Source organism: Pavona decussata, unplaced genomic scaffold, assembly GCF_977016875.1.
Source record: "Pavona decussata unplaced genomic scaffold, jaPavDecu1.1 SCAFFOLD_211, whole genome shotgun sequence".
Lineage (NCBI taxonomy): Eukaryota > Metazoa > Cnidaria > Anthozoa > Scleractinia > Agariciidae > Pavona > Pavona decussata.
The window spans coordinates 469,712-491,199 of record NW_028145616.1 but is presented as its reverse complement, the minus strand read 5'-3'; the positions used below and the strand labels follow the sequence as shown (position 1 = coordinate 491,199).

Here is a 21,488-nt window from a genome sequence, read left to right as displayed (position 1 = left end):
GGAGTATACATTGTAACGCATTATCTTTTATAAATGGGGTTCACAGTCCACTTCCATGACATATTCCTTACAGAGGTTAGCTGTCTCGATTATAAAGAGTTCTACAATTATCCTACAAGCAAATTTCCCTTGTTGGATAACTGTAGAAATACCAGGCTTTCATCCAGGAATTAAAAACTTGATGCCCTAAAGGCATGTGTATAGCCAAGTGCCTGGACACCCTGCTGCCTAAAACCTTAGGAAAGATCCAATTCACTTGAAAGCTTGAAGGTGACTCAGCTAATAGACCATAGCAGTTTACATTATAACTGAATCCTTTTTCCTCATATCTGCTGCCTTTCCAGACTGAACATAGCTCTTTTGAAAATCTTCTCTTTTCTTTAGGTATTCCTCCTTGCACTCTTCAAAAAATTCTTTGTCTTGGTAACTAAAGGTAAGGTACATTAATCAAAGCAAAAAGTTAGTATTGTATGTTTTTACTACGTCATGGAGGTTCTAAAATTCCAGGGTACTTTCCATTATACAAAAACTTTCAGACATTTTGCATGGATATCAAATGGAACGGTTCAGTCTGACCAAAAATTTCCGGGAAAAAAGAACCACCTTTAAAGGAGGTCAACTTTGACTGATCAGACCGCAGTCCGTCCAAAATTTGTCCCAAAATTTTTATTTCAATGAGAACATTTTAAAATAGCTTTTTCTGCACAAATGTTGATACAAAACAAGTAAATTGGTCTGGAACATAAATACATGTATACTTTAGAGCCTAGGTGTTTCCTTACCATATTTATTTAAGGCAAAAATTAGTTTCTTCAGTTCTACATTTAGCTCTGTCAATTAACTTACTAGCTTGTCAAGCAATCCTTCATCGCTTGATTCTCTTTGCGACAAGCCCAAACAACAGAAACAGTTCTTCTTTTTGCACACTGTGTAAAAGCTGACAAAACAAAAAGAAACAGAATGTAACATACTTTTGGAGTATGGATGGTTCCTTGAAGAATCCAGACTCACATATTTAATTCATATTTTAAGCAATCCAGGCTGCATTTTATGTACGTTATGCCAAAGATCTTTGGCATGGGTTTCCAAATTGCTCAGCGCACTGGCACACAATCATGGTCTTTGGCAACGTGATGCAAGATGTAAGTAGTACCTGGCATAAGATGACCTAGGATTTTGTAAACTTCAACCATTCAAATAAACTGTTGTTATCCAAAAATATCTAGGATTTCTTTCCGGGTGCAGGATTTAGAGTCCACTAGGCATGCGGCGGCTGCTTGGCATAGATATTCTAAACTCTCAGCCTATCTTTGGCATGGGACATACACTGAATGCATGCACCCTGGCAAGCAATGTGTAGTACATAGGGTTTCAAAATCTCTTTATCTGAGCTTGACTGCTAAATTTACATAGCCTGCATGCAGCTGTCTGCTGTTTTCTTCGCTTCATGTCGAAAAAAGAATCAGTGTTAATTCTAACAATGCCTGCTCGATCTCACGTAAGTAGATAAAGTACATGCACCACATACCAGAGAAATTAACAGCAGGAATTTACTGGAACAAGCAAGATTTAACAACAGCATCAATTTTATACGCAGACGAATCACAGGAGCTTTTGCATGAAACAAAGGAACACTGAGAGGAAATAGAAGACGTCTGTGCGTACAGTAGGCTAAAATTATTATTTTATAGTGCTCGATCAGTATGATCTGAGCTAATATTCACAGACAGCACAATAATTAGCCTGTGGTTTACAAAGTCTTAAGCTTAAAATCCAGGTCTCAGTAAGTTTTGGTTTTGCCATTCAACACTCTTAACACTAATTTTAAGCTCATAAATCTTTTCAATTTTTTTTTTGTATGGTTTGAATGAAGGAACCTAGCCTAATACTCTAGGCAGTCACTCCATCACTAAGCTTATATCCGCGCGAACTAACTTAAGAGATCTTAAAACTTAATACCTTTAACGAGGTCGTCGCACTTAACTTTTGCTCTTTCTCTGACAATTTTAGGTATAAGGACTTCTTTTTCAACATATCGCAAATGATTTCCACTCGCCCAAGGAGCGATTTTATCCCTTGCAGACTCTACTGTTTCAGTAGAACTCGACTGGGTAGCCATCTTGGAAATCCCCGACTAGGCTTTGCGGTCGTGTAATGTGTCAACGGTATTGTTTGGCAGCGGTCAAACTAACCAATGAAAAGGAAAGAATTGGGGGATGGGAGGGCTGGGGGGATTAAGGGGTAGTAGAGAGGTGAGAGTAAGCATTAGGTAACTTGTCGCCAATACTGGAGTCCTTTCCAGCAATGATTTGGATAAGCGTGACACTAGATAATTTTTATTTCTTTTATTTCATTCGGAGAAAACTGACAACGTTTAGAGTTACGAGACATGTTACGATCAACCACCTCATCATCAGTTGCAAGTGTTTGTCACAAATTATCTGAATTTGAATTATATTAAATATAATTCAAATTCACATTATTGTAACAAACAAGTTACAAGTTTGAAATACATAAATGCTACAATTATGTCAAGAGAATAAATTTGATTGTTACAGTTCGAATACTAGGTAAGCATGCACGCACGTGCAACATAAACAAACACGAATAAGTATAAACACAAAACCAAGTAACATAAAACTAAGGAATTAAGAAAAAATACAAAAAGAAATTACAGTGCGGACACTTGGACCGTGAATGGCTAAGGCTCCCCCTGCTTTTTGGACTTTTTATCTCTCTGCATTATAAACAAACTAAAGAAAGTTTATCACTCGCTAAGAACTTTACATCTTTTTTCTGATTCAATGTTGTTAAAAACGGTCGGATTCATTGTTTTCAAGGGAGTTTCTGATTGGACAGCATTTGAAAAAACAGGGCTAAGAAAAGCCTTGACTGTTCACGGTTCGAGTGTCCGCACTGCAAAAAAATTCAAACTAAAACATTAGTGTTAGTTCAGCGTGTTTCAACTGCTTATAATTTAGACTAGGATTTTTCCAGCTGATATGAGCAGCTTCCTTTAATAACAGCTGATACTGATTGGGTGCCGTATCCAACACTGAAAAGCAAGTGACATGCAGAACAATGTCTCGGACATTCCTCAGATTGGGTCAAATTCTGGAAGACACATGAGGTCCTATGGCTCTCCAAATGCTCACGCAATAAGATGTCGGGATGTTTCCCCGCTCAGTAACAGGCATTACAACCTCTATATGTAAATTTATACACAACACAAGAACGGAGCTCAGAAGGAATAGGATCCTTTTATTTCATTCTAAACATTTCACATCATGAACAATAATAATTTTTTATCAGGGGAAAAAAGTTGACCTAAGAACAGGTTACATTATTAGAGTCAGTTACAAAGTTTGGGCAATGATCAACATAAACCAAGGAATTTGAGAAGATAGCTACAAAAATTCAAACATTGAGTATAAATGAAGGAGGGCTTGGGGCATGCATATCTAACCTATATAGCCCTTTAGGTCTCATTTTGCTGTTTTCAGTACTGCAGATTTGCCGGCCAGGATCTTTCACATGTGGCCTTCCATTCCTTTAGTAAACACTGTCTCATGTTTTATCTGCTACTTTGCGCTTCCTGATGTGATAAATAATGGTAATTGAACTGAGTGGAGGGCGATTTGGTCTGAAATCATACGTGTGATTTCAAAATCGAACGAGCGTGCAACGCGAGTTCAATTTGAAATTACGGGTATGATTTCAGACCAAAATTGCACAACACGAAGTTCAATTATCACTTTATTACACCCATTTTGAAATCTCACAGTTTTTTGTCAATATTAATATTTATTTATCCACTTCAGGAAACCCGGCTCATTTTCATTTGATGGGCTAAAAAAAGATGTGATTTAGAGCAAAAAATAGTGTGATTTTTTAATAAATTGCGCTGTTGAGAGCCAATCAGATTGCAAGGATCACCAGTGATTTCAAAATGCCCACCGGTGTAATAAAAACGAAAATCTTGCCCATAATCATGGATTTTACTTCCAACAAACTGCAAAAAAGCAAAAAGACCTCAAGCAACATTTCCTGTAAAAAAAGAATTGAGGACCATGTGTAAAAAATCCAGCAAATCTCAGCCAAGACAATAGAAAGTGATCAAAAAACACTATATATGGTTATAACCCGAGCTCTTCAAACAGAGGCTTTGTGAGACTGTAAGACCCTTGTTTAAAAGACCCAGACCAAGACTGAATACACAACAGGATAAGGGAGTTAGTTTCTAAAGAAACTGTGGTGCTGCATAGCTGGGGAGTCAAAGCGGATGCTTCCTCTTCTAAATTGACACTCACAGTCAAGAATCAACAAACACTTTTCATTCAACTAATTTATTCTTGTTTTCCACATTAACATTACCATGCTTGGTAAAAGGTACAATGTAGCTTGGTCCACCAATAGCATAGCTCCACTTTTCACTATATGAACCACATAGAGTCCACAATTCCTCAATTCTCTCTGATGATATGGGTTAACGCTCAAAACATCTGCACTCAAATCTCTTTAAGTTTACAGTGGCGAAATTACTTTGCCAACTCTGTTGATAATTTATAAACCAAACATTTGTATCATCGTGGCTTGGCTTCGCGAACGAAGATTTATGAAAACAATTTTGTCCCCAGTTTCGTCCCCAGGGCTTCCTAAAAATGGCAGATGATCGGACAGGTGGCGTGCGTGACGTCTGTTCGAGGTTGCTAAGCCAATCCATCAACGGTTTTTGTGTGGTTATCGATTGGTAATCGATTGGCCGGTACCAATCGATACCAATTAACTAATTTTATCGATTGATATCGATTGATCAATTGAATTTCCGATCATTGGTTACCATTGATTGGATACTCCGGGGTGTCTGCAGGGAAAAGTAATGTCTGGTGTGGTGGTGGAGGCGGCGTGGGCCTTCCTCCTCTGTCTCTTGTCAAAAGACAAGAAACATTTGTATACACCACAACTTAATACATTCACTGTAAATATAGCCAACGAAGGTCTTAAAACAGAATTTCATGAACCAATTCCAAAATCCAAGATTCCTAAATTTTTTGAGACTCTTGCTGTTTCAAGAGACCATTACCCACCACTAAGAGACAAGGCAAACAGCAGTTGTTCATCTTGAATAAAAACTAAATCTCATCCTTTTAAGCCTGAGTATTCTCTTCAGTTCCCCCTGGGGGGGGGGGTACTTCCTTATAAGAGGCTAATGCGGATGTGCCACTAGATGGGGTTGCATTTTCATGACTGGATTGACTAGAATGAGGATGCATTTTCAATAGAGTTACTTGAATGGGGTCGCACATTTTCGGATTTTTGGGGTAACAAAATTCTATTAAGTAGGGATTCAAAATGGTCTCGGTTAAAAAGTTCAGAAAGTTGTTTATTAAATGTAAAAATGACCTCGCAGTACATTCCATTCTTGAAACCACAACTTCAATATTAACCAGTTACACAAAAGCACAAAACCATTGTTCCAGAACTAAGTCCATTCAGTTCAGGATGCATAAATAGGAAGTGACTTAGTTGGGATTGCGAATATTACATTTTTCTAAAAGTGACTAGGATGGAGTCTATAACTGGCCACAAAATAGACTATAATGGGGCAGGGGCTCTGAGAGGCCAGCGGCACATACCCAGCAAAACTGAACCCAAGTACCCCCCTCCCCCCCCCCCCCCTGGGTCAGATCCATGATGGTCAGGTCATCTCACGGGGGTCTCAAGCTTCCCTATTGGCCTCCTTCTTGACATCACTGCATCATAACTGATAAGTTGCATGTACATTCCTGATTCAACTGTTCCATAATTCATGGTCAGGCTTTGCATGAATAGAATTGACCCTTTTCAAGTAATCCTCCTTCCATAACTTAAAGTTTGCCCTTCTGAAGCTGCAATTAAAAGAAAACTGAGTGTAATATTGCATGCACTTAATTTCAATAGTAACTACTGGGCCCATAGTAATTCATTGCTACCCAAAGGTTTCATGAAGCCGGTGTTTGTATGGAGAACATGGGCCAATGGGGAGGATGTTGTATTACTACAGGAAGTTTGCATTTATTTTACAAAAGGAGTCTTGCCCATAATAATTTTGCCTTCTGAGACTTGAGACCTTTGGGAAGGCCTTTTGTATTAGATTCCCTAATCTCCATGTACAGTCATATGCACAGAGAGGGTAATGGCTGAGAAGGGAGGGGGAGGGGTGGGGGGCAGTAGGAATGTCAAAGCTATGAATTGAATAGTGAATTATATGCATAATATTTGCATATAATTTAAATGTCATCAAGGAACTACTGTACATGTGCAGATCACCTTTACAGGGTCCGAAATTAACTTTTTTAGGCAGGCACCAAGTGGCGAGCCATATGGAAAAATGTGGTCGCCAAAAAGCAGAAAAAAAAATTGTCAATAAAATTTTTCCTTTGCAGCGAAACACAAACCAAAATTTTTGGTTGCCAGATGGAAAATTCTGGTTGCCAATTTTTCTTTTAAGAATCAGAACGAAGAGAACGCGTTTGCGTTTGGGGCCCCAATGGCGATTTATACACCTACCACTGAAAAACCACGACGAATGAATCGAATGCCGGCTATATACGCAGTTTCATAAGAATGCTAAATGTTTTAAGTCAACTTTGAACCTTCTCTTGTCTCTACCTTTTGGAGAAGAAATGTACCCGATTGAAAAACTGCCGGTTGGTTCTTTGCTGAATGTTCCAAATTGTAAACAATCTTTCCTTTCGCGTTCTGTCAAGACGATTGACGGATCGCCATGTTGGTCGCACCAGGCCACAACCGTGCAGCATTTCTCGTTCAAAAAACATGGCGGCAAAGCTTCACACTGCTCGAGCTGTGAAGCGTTGTGATAGATTTATAATAACAGGAAAATCGGTTTTATACTTCAAAAGCAGTGGAAAGGTAAAAAGTAAGTGACCAATTGGCGGCATGAAATAGTTAATCGCCCGCTGGCGACTAGTTGTGAAATTCTGGTCGCCAGTGCAAAATTTTTAGTCGCATTGGCGACCAGGAAAGCGCAATTTCGGACCCTGCTTTATGGTAGTCATCATGTACATGTACTATGGACAAATTGTGCAATTCCAGAATAAATCCATACCCACCCCATGGAAGGTCATTGGAAATTCCTAAGGGGAGGGGGTCTTAAAAGTCAAATTTTTGAAGCTAGTATGAAGCTAAACTGGAATTTCTTGGGGGGAGGGGGTGCAGAAACAAAAAACCTTCTGTGGGAGGAGTATGGGTATTTTCTTGAACTGCACATTTGGGAACTTTACACTCAGTAAGTCGTTATTTGAAAATGATTTAAAAGGGGAAGGGGGTGTTGGATCTAACACCCGATTGTTATAGTGGCCTCAATTAGTATTCCCCTAGGCCTGATTTTGCGCGGGAATTTAGGTTAATAATTTGCATTTTGCAAGTGACACTTTGCTGAAATGACATTTTCTGTTCATTATACGTTGAACTTTCAACGAGACGCGCTTCGCGTAGTTATCCGCAGTTACTGCAGTCTGCTAGCAATTTCCTCTGGAAGTTTCGTCTAAACGCGCCACAACAATGTAAGTGTGCTGTATTTTCGATCGGTTTTATTGGTTTGTTTACCTTATAGTTTGTACATTTTGTAAGTTGACTTTGTTTGTATGTTTCAGTTTAAACCTTCTTCGCCTCGTCAGTAACACTGTTAAGCTACAATGTTCAGCCCTCCCGGGCAGCCAACAAAGTGAAAAGAGTTTAGAATAAATTGCGTGAATAGAAGTGTTTGCCTCCGGCGGTTACAGGGGGAATGGTGCCAAAGTCTTCCCAATGAGATAGCAACAGGACAATAATTATATATTTTACCTGTTATTTGCTTTACTTCAAGTCTTGAATATCATTTCATAACCTTTTTAACTGCTGGCTGTTTTGTTGAAATCCTCATTGTCAATATACACGTACATCACCGGTACCCCACAAGCATGAATATCAGACGATTTAACTTTTAATTTTAAAGTATTGATTAATTGACAGATTTGATTTCAATGATTTTTACATTCACTGTCAGTTATACTCACTATGTATCTATGCATTCCTTCATTGCATGGTGTTCTTTGCGGCAGGCCCATGCCAAAGAGAAAGTTCGGTGGTGTGCACATTTTTGAAAAGCTATGTAAAAGGACAAATTAAAATAATCTGCAAATTAAATAATGTTGGCAGGAGTAATTACAATTCAAAAAGAAAAATGGTCTTGCAGAACCAGATCTAAATGAGAACTTAATAATGGATGTATTGACTCTGCGTCTGACACATGTGTCTTTAATCATATTTTCAGGGACTGAGGGAAAACAAGCCTATTGCATTTTTTTTTTTTAATCTGGCATTTTCACCCTACAAATTAAGATCCACGAAGCCGGAGGGAAGGGGTCAATTTTCGGGGATGGGGTGAGTCGATCGATTTGGACCAACTTTAGGCGGGAGAGGTAGGTTGACCACAGGCGGACCACCCTCTGTTTGTGTGGTGTAATGACTGTTTGCAACTTGAGACTTTATATTCACATGACACGATTGGTTGAAATTTTTACTGAGTAGAGATATCTAAAATCGCCTTTTAACCACCACACCACGCGTGACTCAATCAACATTTCCTTGGAACTTTATTTCAACATAAAGGTTAAAAGGCGACTTTAAAATATCTCTACTCAGTAGAAATTTAAACCGATCGTGTCGCGTGCGTGAATATAAAGTCTCAAGTTGCAAACAGTCATTACACCACACAAACAGAGGGTGGTTTGCCTGTGGGTTGACTTGGAACATAAAAAATTTATCAAGGAGAAGAGGAGTTGGTCGATGGCGAGAAAGGGTGTCGGAAGAGAGTGGAGGTTCAAAGCACAACAGAAAAATCTTGAGCTTTCTGATTCCCAGGGGTTGGCCACAGGCGGACCACCCTCTGTTTGTGTGGTGTAATGACTGTTTGCAACTTGAGACTTTATATTCTCGCGACACGATCGGTTGAAATTTTTACTGAGTAGCAATATTTAAAGTCGTCTTTTAACCGTTATGTTGAAATAAAGTTTCAAGGAAATGTTGATTGAGTCATGCGTGGTGTTTTTTTGCCATTCCGAGCCGTAGAAACCCTCCTTTGACGCGTTTAATGTTTACAGTGTTGCCAGCCGAAGGCCGGTATAGAGAAAGGAAGTAAAGACAGGCAAGAAACCACCGGCGACCGCTATGCGTTGTTACATCAAACCGGAATTGTCACAAAATTTGAAAAATTCTTGCAGTTTTTCAATGGCATCCGATTAAATACATATTTAGCCATGTCGTGGCTGAGTTTGGGCTTCATTCGTCAAATTTCCTCCGAGAAAAGCGGAGTTAAAGTCCTCCAGGTCGGTTTCAAACTATGATCTGTAGCAAAGTCATGGACAAAAGGAAATTATTCTATGGATGCAGTCTATTTTAAATCAGCCAATCAACGCTTCGTGTCCGGAAGGGTTGGGTATTTGAAGCGCAACGGTCGCGAAGCATTGATTGGCTGATTTAAAATAAACTGCATGCTTAGAATTCCTTTTGTCCATGACTTTGCTACAGATCATAGTTTGAAACCGACCTGAAGGACTTTAGCTCCGCTTTTCTCGGAGGAAATTTGACGAATGAAGCCCAAACTCAGCCACGACATGGCTAAATATGTATTTAATCGGATGCCGTTGAAAAAACTGCAAGAATTTTTCCAATTTTGCGACAATTCCGGTTTGAAGTAACGACGCATAGCGGTCGCCGGCGGTTTCTTGCCTGCCTTAACTCCCTTTCTCTAATACCGGCCTTTGGCCGGCAACAATATAAAACTTTAAACGCACCAAAGGAGGGTTTCTACAGCTCGGAATGGCAAAAAAACACCACGCATGACTCAATCAACATTTCCTTGAAACTTTATTTCAACATAAAGGTTAAAAGGCAACTTTAAATATCGCTACTCAGTAAAAATTTCAACCGATCGTGTCGCGAGAATATAAAGTCTCAAGTTGCAAACCGTCATTACACCACACAAACAGAGGGTGGTCCGCCTGTGGGTTGGCATCTCTGCACCTCCCTTAAAGCTAATCAACTTGTCTTGTTTTTGTGTAGCTGTAACAGTTCTCCATGGTAAGCACTTTGGAAAAGATATCACTTACCTTTCACCAGAGGGTCACAGGTACTTTTAGCCTCCTCTTTCATCAAATCAGAAATTATGGCATCTCTCTCAGCTTCACTCAAACCTGGATCGTCTACATTTACAGCGGCCATATTGGATGTTACCCATCATACAACAGTGACCTACCAACCGAGCAGACCTTGTAACTAATTTGGTGGCCATTTTGATTTTCGAAGCCTGCCGGTTCGGGTTACGTTCTGTGGAACTATGGATCAAAATGGCCATATAAATCATTTCAACAATAACTGTACTAAAGAAAAGAAGAAGCTGCAAGATCCACCGCTTTTTCGATTGGAATCGTGTCCTTCTTGGCTGCAGTTTAACAAATATATTCTTGGTGGATATCGTTGTCATCTTTCCACAGGCCAGTGTATCGACAGCTTGTTCTACATACATAACGAAACCTTCAATATTTATTCCCATGGTAAGTAAGAAAATAGTTAGCTTTGCTCTGAATTAAGGTTCTTTATTTTAACCTATAAACTGCGAATCGTAGGCGTTTAGATCACAAATATGTGATTCTTGCATAATGTTGAAAGTTGTTTGCCGACTCCTTAAATTACGTAAAATATTTAACAATTAGACGGCGAGCTGGAGGTTTCTATCGGCTGAGCCAACTATCAAAGGCGATAGAAACCGAGAGCGAGCCGTCTAATTGTTTTAGCATACTGTACCACCTGGAACTATTGACCCATCGGGACTAGGGCATACCTCGTCTTTAATACCGCGGGTAGTGGCCGCGTGTCCACCTAGGTGAAAACACGGTCGTTCTGCGGTGAAGTCGAGGTACAGTGTGCCGCGGTAAATTTGCTGCGGGCGAAAAGACGAGGCGTGCCGTGGGAAAGAACAATGTGGACTGGTTGCATTTCTAAAATAAGTGTTAGCGTGAGTGAAGACATTTATACTGCAAGTGTTTGAGGTGCGAAGAATCGGTGCTTAATCGAAGGAGTAATTTGAAGTCAAAATGGCGTTAGGTATAGTTCGCGTAATAATTCAAATATTGAAATCCTGAATCTTTGCCTCGGCAAATGTTTGTATTCGGTCTTTTCAGAGATAATAAAAGATACGCAGTGAAATACGTGTACGTTGATTTACCTGCTTTTCAAAACACTTAGTGTAAGTTTACGAAAGAGAGTTCGCTGAATTGTCATAAAAAATCCTTTTTTTAAAAGTCAGTTTTCTTAATTTGTTCATTTCGATACAAGTGACGGAGGGCAAACGTCTGGTAACATTTAACCGTAATTTGCATAGGAGCAAGTTTGATGTTTGTTTTGCACCGTGGGAACCGCTGCTTCTGATTCGTCAGCTTTTTTTGTACGTGTCCGACCAAACAGCTGCTAAAAATATCTCCTGAATTTTAGAGCAAGCTTGTGTTCTAAAAAAATCGGATATTGAGAGGGAATATTATTCTTGTTGCAGTGCCAAGTTCATTTTGAAAGAAAGAGGTTTTTAAAAAATAGACTGTAGACACAAGCGACAAAATTTGCGAAGTTGACACAAGGGTTTCAAGTTACAATAACATCGTCACGTGCGAACATATGTTTTATAATCCATAAATTTCGTGGGTCAATTATTTTTCTTTTGCTTCTCCCAACTTAAAATTGAAATAACTTGGCATCAAACAGCTTGTCACATCAGGAGTCCAAGTGACAATGACCGACAATGTGTTGGAATTGCAATTATTATTCAGGCGCTGAGCGACACAAAACATGCCGAAATATTATTTGTTTTCAATTTATAAATGATTTTAAAAGGTCCGGCAAACAGAACTCCACAGACTGTGTCAAAAATTCAAGTTTGCTCGTTTTTTCTTGGGCAAATATGCACGCTTCGAAGCTTCGATAGTGAATATGCACATTGTCCACAAGAAGTCTTCAAATATGTTGGGTATACTGGGTTTTGAGATATTAAATCAGAATCTTCCTCAAAGGATTTTTTAAATGTGGTCGGATACTCAAAAATGGATTCTCATTTTCTTCAAATGGTTCAAGCCTTCAAGGGCCAAAAATGGTATGTGTATCGCACATGATCGTCATCCCTAGGTAATGTTCTTTGGTGCGATTTTGCCATTAGAAGCTGAGGAACCAAAACACAAAGAGACAAAAGCGCATTTAAACTCTACCGCGTCTTTTCTTTACCGAGGTTTTACCTAGGTGAACTTTCCCGCGGCAACTTTGGAGCCATACCGCAACCAAACCGAGGAAAAAAAAGTCTTACTGCGGGAATACGGAGGGAAACCCGCGAGTAGGTTCCGCGGCAATGACGCAGCAAATGGGTCTATAGCTCTAGGCGGTGCTGTACCTCAGTGATCGATCTATGAAGCAAAAAAATCTTTTTACATGTATTTCATAAATTTTGATATATTTGTACAATGATGCATGCTAAATCGAGCGCGCTCTGACAAACTGCCGTCTATGGATTGATAGACGGCCTGGTATAGCCAATCAGATTGCGCGTTACGCGATAGTCGGTGACTGAGGTATATGGAACGCCAACACTGTCATATGTCTTTCGATGTGTTTTATGTGCAGACGTCACGTCATTATGTGCAGTTCTTTTGCGTTTATATCGAGGCATTCTCCCTTTATGTGTGGTTTATACACAAATATATTACCTGCAAACTTCGTTATATGCACTCTACTTCCCATTATATCATGTGCTTTCGTTGATATATACAGTGCAAGTGTCAGTATGTGCAGTCAAAGCTTCGTTATATCTGGTGCATTTTCTTGTTATTTGACCTTTAACGCAGTATTGATTACCGATAGAAAGATTATGAGCTGTGGATGTTCGCTATGGAGCAGACACAGACATCACGTCATTATGCGCAGTTCTTTTGCGTTTATATCGAGGCATTCTCCTTTTATGTGTGGTGTATACACAAATATATTACGTGCAAACTTCGTTATACGCATTCTACTTCCCATTATATCCTGTGTTTTCTTTGATATATACAGTGCAAGTGTCAGTATGTGCAGTCAAAACTTCGTTATACGCACTCTACTTCCCATTATATCCTGTGCTTTCTTTGATATATACAGTGCAAGTGTCAGTATGTGCAGTCAAAACTTCGTTATATGGTGTATGTTCGCTGTGCAGCAAACTTTATGATGATATACCCACAATGCGTCGCGAGAATCGTAGAACCCAAGCCTCCTCGTTACGCGTCGCCATTTTGATTCTGTGTTCTCGTGAAGAAGCCAGGTTTCCACCATGGCCAGTTCTATGTCATCCGTGTTGAAGAAAGTGAATCTTGGAGATTTGGCAGAGAAATTTTGGCGGGAAAAAATAACACCCGATCTTGTTTGTAAGCTGTCAGTACAAGAGCTGGAAAGCCTGGGAGTAACCTCTCGAAGGGATATCATGGCTCTACGAATCGAGTGTGCAACGTTTGGAGGAGAGGCACTGAGAAAGGGCCAAGCAAATTGTGGAGCACCATCATTCTCCATTCCTAAGTGTGTGCTTGAGGATCTGTTAGGGGAAGGTTTCTATGGCGCGTTTTTAGTGTCAAAATTCAAACTATAAATTCAAACATTCGATCCTTCAATTCAAACATTCAATCCCTCAATTCAAACATTCGATCCTGCAATTCAAATGTGCAATTGTTCGGTTCAAACTTTTAATCCTTCAATACAAACATTCGATCCTTCAATGCAAATATGGAATGGGTCGATTGAAACATTCCATCATTCAATCCAAATATGGAATTGTTTGTTTCAAACATTCGATTCTACAATCCAAGCACCCTTTTCTTCAATCCAGAAATGCCATTCTTCTCGTTTCTGAACCAAATCAGTCTGAGTTTGCAGTGGAACTCCGTACATTAGTACGACACACCATCCGGCAAAACAACACGTTCACATTTATGAACATTTACAGGATAATCTGATTAACAGGTAAAGTACTGTACGAGCTCTGTTAGGCATTATAGATTGGAAATCGTGGTTATTGTTCGAACAGACAGATCGATACAAGTTATTAAAAAATTATTTTAAGATGTCCAAAGATTTCCCTGCGTCAGATTTGCGAACGTGTCAGAGCAATTGGATAAAGCCTTATACGCCTGGTTTATTCAGCAGCGGAAAGCCAATTTCAGGTCCGCTTCTTCAGGAGAAAAGCGAAACATTTCTCAGCGCAGTTGGACGCGGAGTCGACCGATCGCGAAAGCTTCAAAGCATCAACCGGTTGGTTAGACAACGTTAAAAATCTAATCACAATTAAATTGTTTTCTTTATTTTATTCCTTTACATTCCTGTCTCATTAATATTCATACTTTCGATTATCCGGACTCCGATTATCCGGACATTTTATTCAAGTCCCAACGAATCCGGATAATCGAGGTTCGACTGTACCAAGTTCACGGAGAAGACGACCTCTGGCCTGACTGGGGACTGAAGGCCGCCGCCGAGGCAACCGGAGGAAAACCAGAAACTGACCGAAAAAAACATGTTTTTCTGTCAGGTAAAAAAATCTGAATGTTCAAAAAAGAGAAAAACCCGTCAAAATCCGCAATGAATATCAAAACCGAAAAGACGCAAAACCCGATCAAACAAAGTCCCCATATTGCAAGGAAAACTTCACTTGTGTACAAATGTAAAGACAAGAAAATGACACGTTCAAAAATCCTACACAGTGAAATCTTTGGACATCTTAAAATAATTTTTTAATAAATTGTATCGATCTGTCTGTTCAAACAATAACCATGACTTCCAATCTATAATGCCTAACAAGAGCTCATACAGTACTTTACCCGTTAATCAGAACGTGTTGTTTTGCCGGATGGTGTGTCGTATTAATGTACGGAGTTCCACTGCAAACTCAGACTCATTTGGTTGAAAAACGAGAAGAAACATTCTGTAGCGTTTTCGCTGTTTGACTGACAATAAGATAAAAAATTCAAATTAAAAAAAAGATAAAAAAAAATAGCCAAAGCTAGCATTTCCTAGAAGGTGACAATTAACCAATAAATTTAACCATATCAACATCCTTTTTTCTTCTTCTTCTTCTTGTTCTTCTTTTTTTTTAAAAAAAAAAAAAAAAAGCCCCATCCACCGTCCGCCATCCGCCCGCCTGTCCGTATCCTCGTTTTACAGAGTCCCCTCGGTTCCAGACTACTGGAGAGGAACTGAAAGTTTGGACTGCTGAATTGAATGTTTGAATCGCCGAAGTGAATGTTTGAATCGAGCCACTGCACAACTACATTGTGAGACTATGTTTGAATTTATAATCTGGATTTCATATCTTAAAATATAATTAAAGTGCAGAATGTTTCAACAGCAGGATTTTAGCATTTTCTATCGAAATTAAACGCGGAATTTATGGTGTAGTGTTTGAGTTTCAGGATTTGATTGAAGAAATGCACGTTTGGATTGAATGATCAAATGTTTGAATTGAAAAATGGCATGTTTGAATTGACGAAATGCATGCTTGAACTGAATGATAGGCCAGGCAATACAAGGAATGCATGTTTAACTTGAAGAATTGCATTTCTGGATTGAAGAAAAGGGTGCTTGGATTGAAGAATCGAATGTTTGAAACCAACAATTCCATATTTGGATAGAATGATGGAATGTTTGAATCGACCCATTCCATATTTGCATTGAAGGATTGAATGTTTGTATTGAAGGATCGAAAGTTTGAACCAAACAATTGCACATTTGAATTGAAGGATGGAATGTTTGAATTGCAGGATCGAATGTTTGAATTGAGGGATTGAATGTTTGAATTGAAGGATCGAAAGTTTGAATTTATAGTTTGAATTTTGACTCTAAAAACGCGCCATAGAAACCTTCCCCTAACAGATCCTCAAGCACACACTTAGGAATGGAGAATGATGGTGCTCCACAATTTGCTTGGCCCTTTCTCAGTGCCTCTCCTCCAAACGTTGCACACTCGATTCGTAGAGCCATGATATCCCTTCGAGAGGTTACTCCCAGGCTTTCCAGCTCTTGTACTGACAGCTTACAAACAAGATCGGGTGTTATTTTTTCCCGCCAAAATTTCTCTGCCAAATCTCCAAGATTCACTTTCTTCAACACGGATGACATAGAACTGGCCATGGTGGAAACCTGGCTTCTTCACGAGAACACAGAATCAAAATGGCGACGCGTAACGAGGAGGCTTGGGTTCTACGATTCTCGCGACGCATTGTGGGTATATCATCATAAAGTTTGCTGCACAGCGAACATACACCATATAACGAAGTTTTGACTGCACATACTGACACTTGCACTGTATATATCAAAGAAAGCACAGGATATAATGGGAAGTAGAGTGCGTATAACGAAGTTTTGACTGCACATACTGACACTTGCACTGTATATATCAAAGAAAACACAGGATATAATGGGAAGTAGAATGCGTATAACGAAGTTTGCACGTAATATATTTGTGTATACACCACACATAAAAGGAGAATGCCTCGATATAAACGCAAAAGAACTGCGCATAATGACGTGACGTCTGCTCCATAGCGAACATCCACAGCTCATAATCTTTCTATCGGTAATCAATACTGCGTTAAAGGTCAAATAACAAGAAAATGCACCAGATATAACGAAGCTTTGACTGCACATACTGACACTTGCACTGTATATATCAACGAAAGCACATGATATAATGGGAAGTAGAGTGCATATAACGAAGTTTGCAGGTAATATATTTGTGTATAAACCACACATAAAGGGAGAATGCCTCGATATAAACGCAAAAGAACTGCACATAATGACGTGACGTCTGCACATAAAACACATCGAAAGACATATGACAGTGTTGGCGTTCCATAGAGGTATGCTAAACATGTATATTATTCAACACATTGTAATAATGCCCAAATATGGTCATGGTGTACTTAATATTTGTCATCCATACAAAACAGATATCCTGTGATATATGTAATTTCATGTTTTAGGGATAAAAATGGCAGCTTTCTGCAATAAACTGTGCTTTGTTATCAATGTGTTACCCAATTATTAATTGAACTTTATTGGCTAAGCATTAAACATAGAATTTATTTTGAAATAATAATCACATATAAAGCTCTCCATGGCACCGCCCCAAAATATATACGTGACTTAACTACATTGAAGCAGAATTCCAGCTATGGTTCGAGATCTAAGGATAACTATATGCTCAAACCTCTGGCAGTTAAAACGCTGCGTACCCTCGGGACACCGAGCCTTCACCTCTGCAGCTCCTTGATTGTGGAAAGGACTACCTCTGAAACTCGGGAAGGAACACAGTATTGACATTTTCAAACGGAAACTTAAGACTCTCCTTTTTAACAGAACATATCTCGAGTAGTTTTTTAGAATAACTTTTATACGATTTTTAGTTTTTAACAGAATTAGTTAGCATAATGTTAATGATCTAATTTTTATGTTTTATAGTTTACTTTTTGACACTATATATTAATAGTTCGATGAATTTAATCACCAGCGAAAAATATGGGCAGTCTAGGTCATTTTTTTTATGATGACCTTGTCAATTTCACACTCCAATCCTGTTTAGGACTGCCATAGATAATTAATTGTAGCAATAAGATTTGTAGGCTTTTAAGGATGGTGCCTACTAATACCAAAGTATTTTTGCGCTGTTTACGACTATGCGAGAAAAGCAGATCTTAGCATGGACTAATGAAATCCAAAAAGAAATTTTTTTTAGAGATAATTAAGCAACAATAATTCTAAAAATTGTCAAAATACAAAACAATGTATGGCAATTTTTCCTAAATTGAAGCTTAATTATCTCTGAAAAATGCATGGTTACCCCTCATTTTCTTTTACGGATTCCAATCACCCTTGCCAAGATCCGCTTTTCCCGCATACTTATAAACCATGCAAAAGTACCTCTCTTTTAGCAAGCACCACTGATAGAGGCCCAACTTTTTTGGACCATGTCAGATGTGCAGAATGTAATGGATTGCGCAGTAGCAAAAGGAGCCAGCCATCATACATGTAGTTAAACATTTTCTTGTTCTTTTCAGGCATTCCGTGTGCATTTATCTTGATTCTTGTTCCACTGACTGCAAGTTCTGCTTGCTTAGCAAGTCCAGTGTGGTTTTTCCTTCATTACTTTGCCTGCTTCGCTCCGTTTTTTGCAAGTCCAATCTATCATTTATTTATGTGCCATCGAAGTGGACAGGATACATATCACAAGCTCCTAACCTTCGATGTCTGTGGCGTCTGGGTGATAAATGCTTTTGGTGGACTCTGTGGAATTAGATCAGCGTTGTATTGCCTTCCATTTTGGAGTACCTTATCTCTGACACTCTACACAGCTATTTCATTGTTATCAATATACCTTATTTTGATAGCAACCAGTGCCAAAGGGAGATTTAAGCCCTTGCTAGTGTTTGGTATAATGAGATATTTCTTTGTTGCCGTGAGATTGTCCCTTTTTGCCTTAGGCTGGAACTGCACCCTTAATGCCGTGCCATTTTACATCTCCATGGATCTACTGGCTTTCATTGGTGGTGCACTCAATGTTGCTAGGATACCAGAGAGATGGTTTCCCGGGAAATGCGATATCATTGGGAACAGTCACCAGATTATGCATGTCCTCACAGTTCTGAGTGTTGCTTGCTTACATGTCGGTTCAGTTGCAGATTTCAATTGGATGCAACAAACTGTTTGCCACTAATTTTGCTATTATTTGTTGCTTTTCTTTAAATCAGGGACTGGAGGCTGCCCTGGACCCAAAGGTTGTCTTTCTCTTAACTTTCTCCTCTAAAAAAACTGGGCCAAGAAATTGTCACAGCAAAGAAAAAAACTTTTCTCACCTTTTTCCAGCTTGTTGTCCTTGCCTCACAGCTCAATTTTTTGTGAGAAGAAATAGAAAGACAACCTGTTTTACCACCAGGGTTCTGGGAGAACCAAGAATATAAGGTTAAGGGTTATTTTACAATAACTGTCAAAATTCTCCCATGCTGATAAGCCTCTCATGCAGACGTTCTTAGGGGTTCGTCACGCATTCCCCCCCTCCCCGCCCCCCACTCTGTTGGTGCGGCAGGAACGTGTGATGAATCCCTAAGAATGTCTGCGTTGGAGGCTAATGCAGATCGGTTCATAGCTATTGTCTTAGTAAGAGAAAAGACAATAAAAATGATGTCAGATGTAACGTGTGCTTTCTCAACAAAAAATAAAGCCAGTTGCACTTGTACTTTTTCCATGTTATTGTAAAAAACAAATTGACGGCAGTTTTCTATAATCTATATTCTTATAGACCCTAAAATGGCAATATAAAAAAAATTTCAAAACTTGGCAGTCAAAGCACTCACCATTCCACTTGAGTTTGAACATTTTATGACATTATTTTATGGTCTATAATAGTATACATGTAGACCATAGTAAACTACCTTTGATCTGTTACCTGCAAGATGTCAATAAACTTGTGATGAAGGCACTTGCATCGTATCCTACTACCAAAGAAGTGATGGCACAATGGAAAAAGTACTTGTAAACCAAATTTGAACCCTGCAGCATTGTTGCCCCAAGCAAAATGTGAAATACTTGCCTAATTGGAGAAGAAAATGTCACTTTTCCTTTGTGAAGCAAAATAGTTGGTTCCTTGACTGCAATTTGCTAGAATACTGAGCAGATGGGTAGGACTCTGGAGTCAGTAGGTTGATAGATTGGTCATGCTTTGCTGTATGTGCCATCCTTCTTTGAATAATCAGGCTGTGTGGTTTGTAAAGTGTTCGATTAAGTTTTAGCTTTTGTGGTGTTACTTGCATTGCACTTTCAATCTCACTCCTTGAGAGGTTGTATTTTTTTAACACCAAGGTGTACCATGAAATTCAAGGTGATGAAGGGGATAATTTTCTAATATACATTTTTTAATTGTATTCAGAGAATGGTGCATAGATCTCAATATTACTTAATGAAAATTAAATTTTGCACTTCTTTCTTTTAACTATTTTATCTTATCGGGCTTGTTATTTATTATACTGATAGAATGGTACTATCAGAAATCTCAAATAAGAAATAAAATGAAATTGTGATGACCAATTTACAGTGTGAATTTGTTAAAGGCATCCTGCCTGTGAAATCTACACGGGTGGCAAATTTCTGCCCGAGTTTAATGGCAATTTTTGTGGCGATTATCATTTTAAGTTCTATAATAGTAATAATCAAAGGTTAGGGAGTGCGTTTGATGTCACCAAGCTCTCTCACCTTTACCAAGTTGGTGATGATTTCATCCGCCCCTGCAAAATCTGCGGGGGATGCCAGTTACGCATCCCAACTGAGATAAAAGATAAAGAGATAAATCGTTTATTGAAAAGAACACCTCGCAGTCCGAAGACTGAATTACGTGTATAATGTACAAGAAACAAAATCTATAAATTAATTACAAAGGTCTATGATAAAAAATGCACAATCTAATAGAATCATATCACTCAGAATGACCTTGTGTTAAGAAAATATACATACATAAAACATATTTATTTACATTCTTAGGCTATGGCTAACAATAAAAGATTTTTTAAGGCGCTCCGCTTTGCACACTGGCACGTTGAACTTCCTATTGCTGCGCAGCTGGCCATAGCACATAGCTTTAGGTGGGAGCAGACCTGCGAGCTTGTGATTAATGTCAAGAACAATGTCATTAAAAAGATCAAACAATAATGACGCTCGTCTGTCGTAAAGAGAGGGAATGTCTGCCTCTTTGAGCGCGCTGTTGTAGCTTGCACAAGGAAAAATAATACGCAAGGCGCACTTCTGAATACGTTCCAGCTCCCCAGATAAATAGGACGGAAGGCTGACATGCGTACAAGATCCATTCATTCGTTGATCGCCTGTCTCATGCAATCTCGAATCCAATCTGTATTAGTAGTGCGTTCTTACTACGTCGAACGCAATCAGATTACCCACGTTCTGTGATTTTGTAGCGATGAGAGCAAAGTGTATATACAATATCTAATAAAGGGAACCTCCTCGAATTTCTTGTAGATGCGCGGTCAGTGGTGTAGTTGTTAGAGCGTTGGACTTGCAATTGGTCGGGGTGGAGGGTTGTTGTTTCGAGGCTAGGTTGGTCACTTCAATGCCGTATGTTGTTTCCAAGAAACTTTGCTCCACATTGTCTCTCTCCACCCTATACTGAAATGTGTACCAGCAATATGCTGGCGGTAACCGTAAGATCAAGCTTTGTTTTTCGCGATAATTTGAATTCTTATCATTTAAGGAATACTGAAAACACGCTAACTCTTCCACAACCGCGCACTGATTATTTAAAGAAAAGCTTCTCATACAGTGGAGCTCAGTTGTGGAACAGTTTGCCAATAGAGTTACGGCAAGCAACTTCCTTGAATGATTTTAAG

General features: G+C 39.1%; 3 protein-coding genes and 1 long non-coding RNA gene across 4 annotated transcripts; 2 read left to right on the top strand and 2 right to left on the bottom strand.

Moving 5' to 3' along the window:
- Window positions 1-6: 6 nt before the first annotated feature.
- On the bottom strand, window positions 7-2,138 carry LOC146460530 (COX assembly mitochondrial protein homolog). Its single transcript, XM_085088105.1, has 3 exons — window positions 1,960-2,138; window positions 847-937; window positions 7-427 (listed from the first exon to the last, which is right to left on the bottom strand). Exons 1-3 carry the CDS (start codon window positions 2,117-2,119, stop codon window positions 298-300), a joined length of 381 nt encoding a protein of 126 aa, XP_084944231.1. The 5' UTR covers window positions 2,120-2,138; the 3' UTR covers window positions 7-297.
- Window positions 2,139-4,848: 2,710 nt separating this feature from the next.
- Window positions 4,849-10,312, bottom strand: LOC146460528 (COX assembly mitochondrial protein homolog). Its single transcript, XM_085088106.1, has 4 exons — window positions 10,152-10,312; window positions 8,058-8,148; window positions 5,688-5,888; window positions 4,849-5,170 (listed from the first exon to the last, which is right to left on the bottom strand). The coding sequence occupies exons 1-3, from the start codon at window positions 10,261-10,263 to the stop codon at window positions 5,792-5,794; spliced, it is 300 nt and encodes a 99-aa protein (XP_084944232.1). The 5' UTR covers window positions 10,264-10,312; the 3' UTR covers window positions 4,849-5,170; window positions 5,688-5,791.
- Window positions 7,332-7,761, top strand: LOC146460529 (uncharacterized). Its single transcript, XR_014857600.1, has 2 exons — window positions 7,332-7,565; window positions 7,656-7,761. It is a non-coding gene; the product is annotated as an uncharacterized LOC146460529 (long non-coding RNA).
- LOC146460527 (progestin and adipoQ receptor family member 4-like) lies at window positions 10,302-20,076 on the top strand. Its single transcript, XM_085088103.1, has 2 exons — window positions 10,302-10,595; window positions 18,156-20,076. Exons 1-2 carry the CDS (start codon window positions 10,379-10,381, stop codon window positions 18,809-18,811), a joined length of 873 nt encoding a protein of 290 aa, XP_084944229.1. The 5' UTR covers window positions 10,302-10,378; the 3' UTR covers window positions 18,812-20,076.
- The last annotated feature ends 1,412 nt before the right edge of the window (window positions 20,077-21,488 follow it).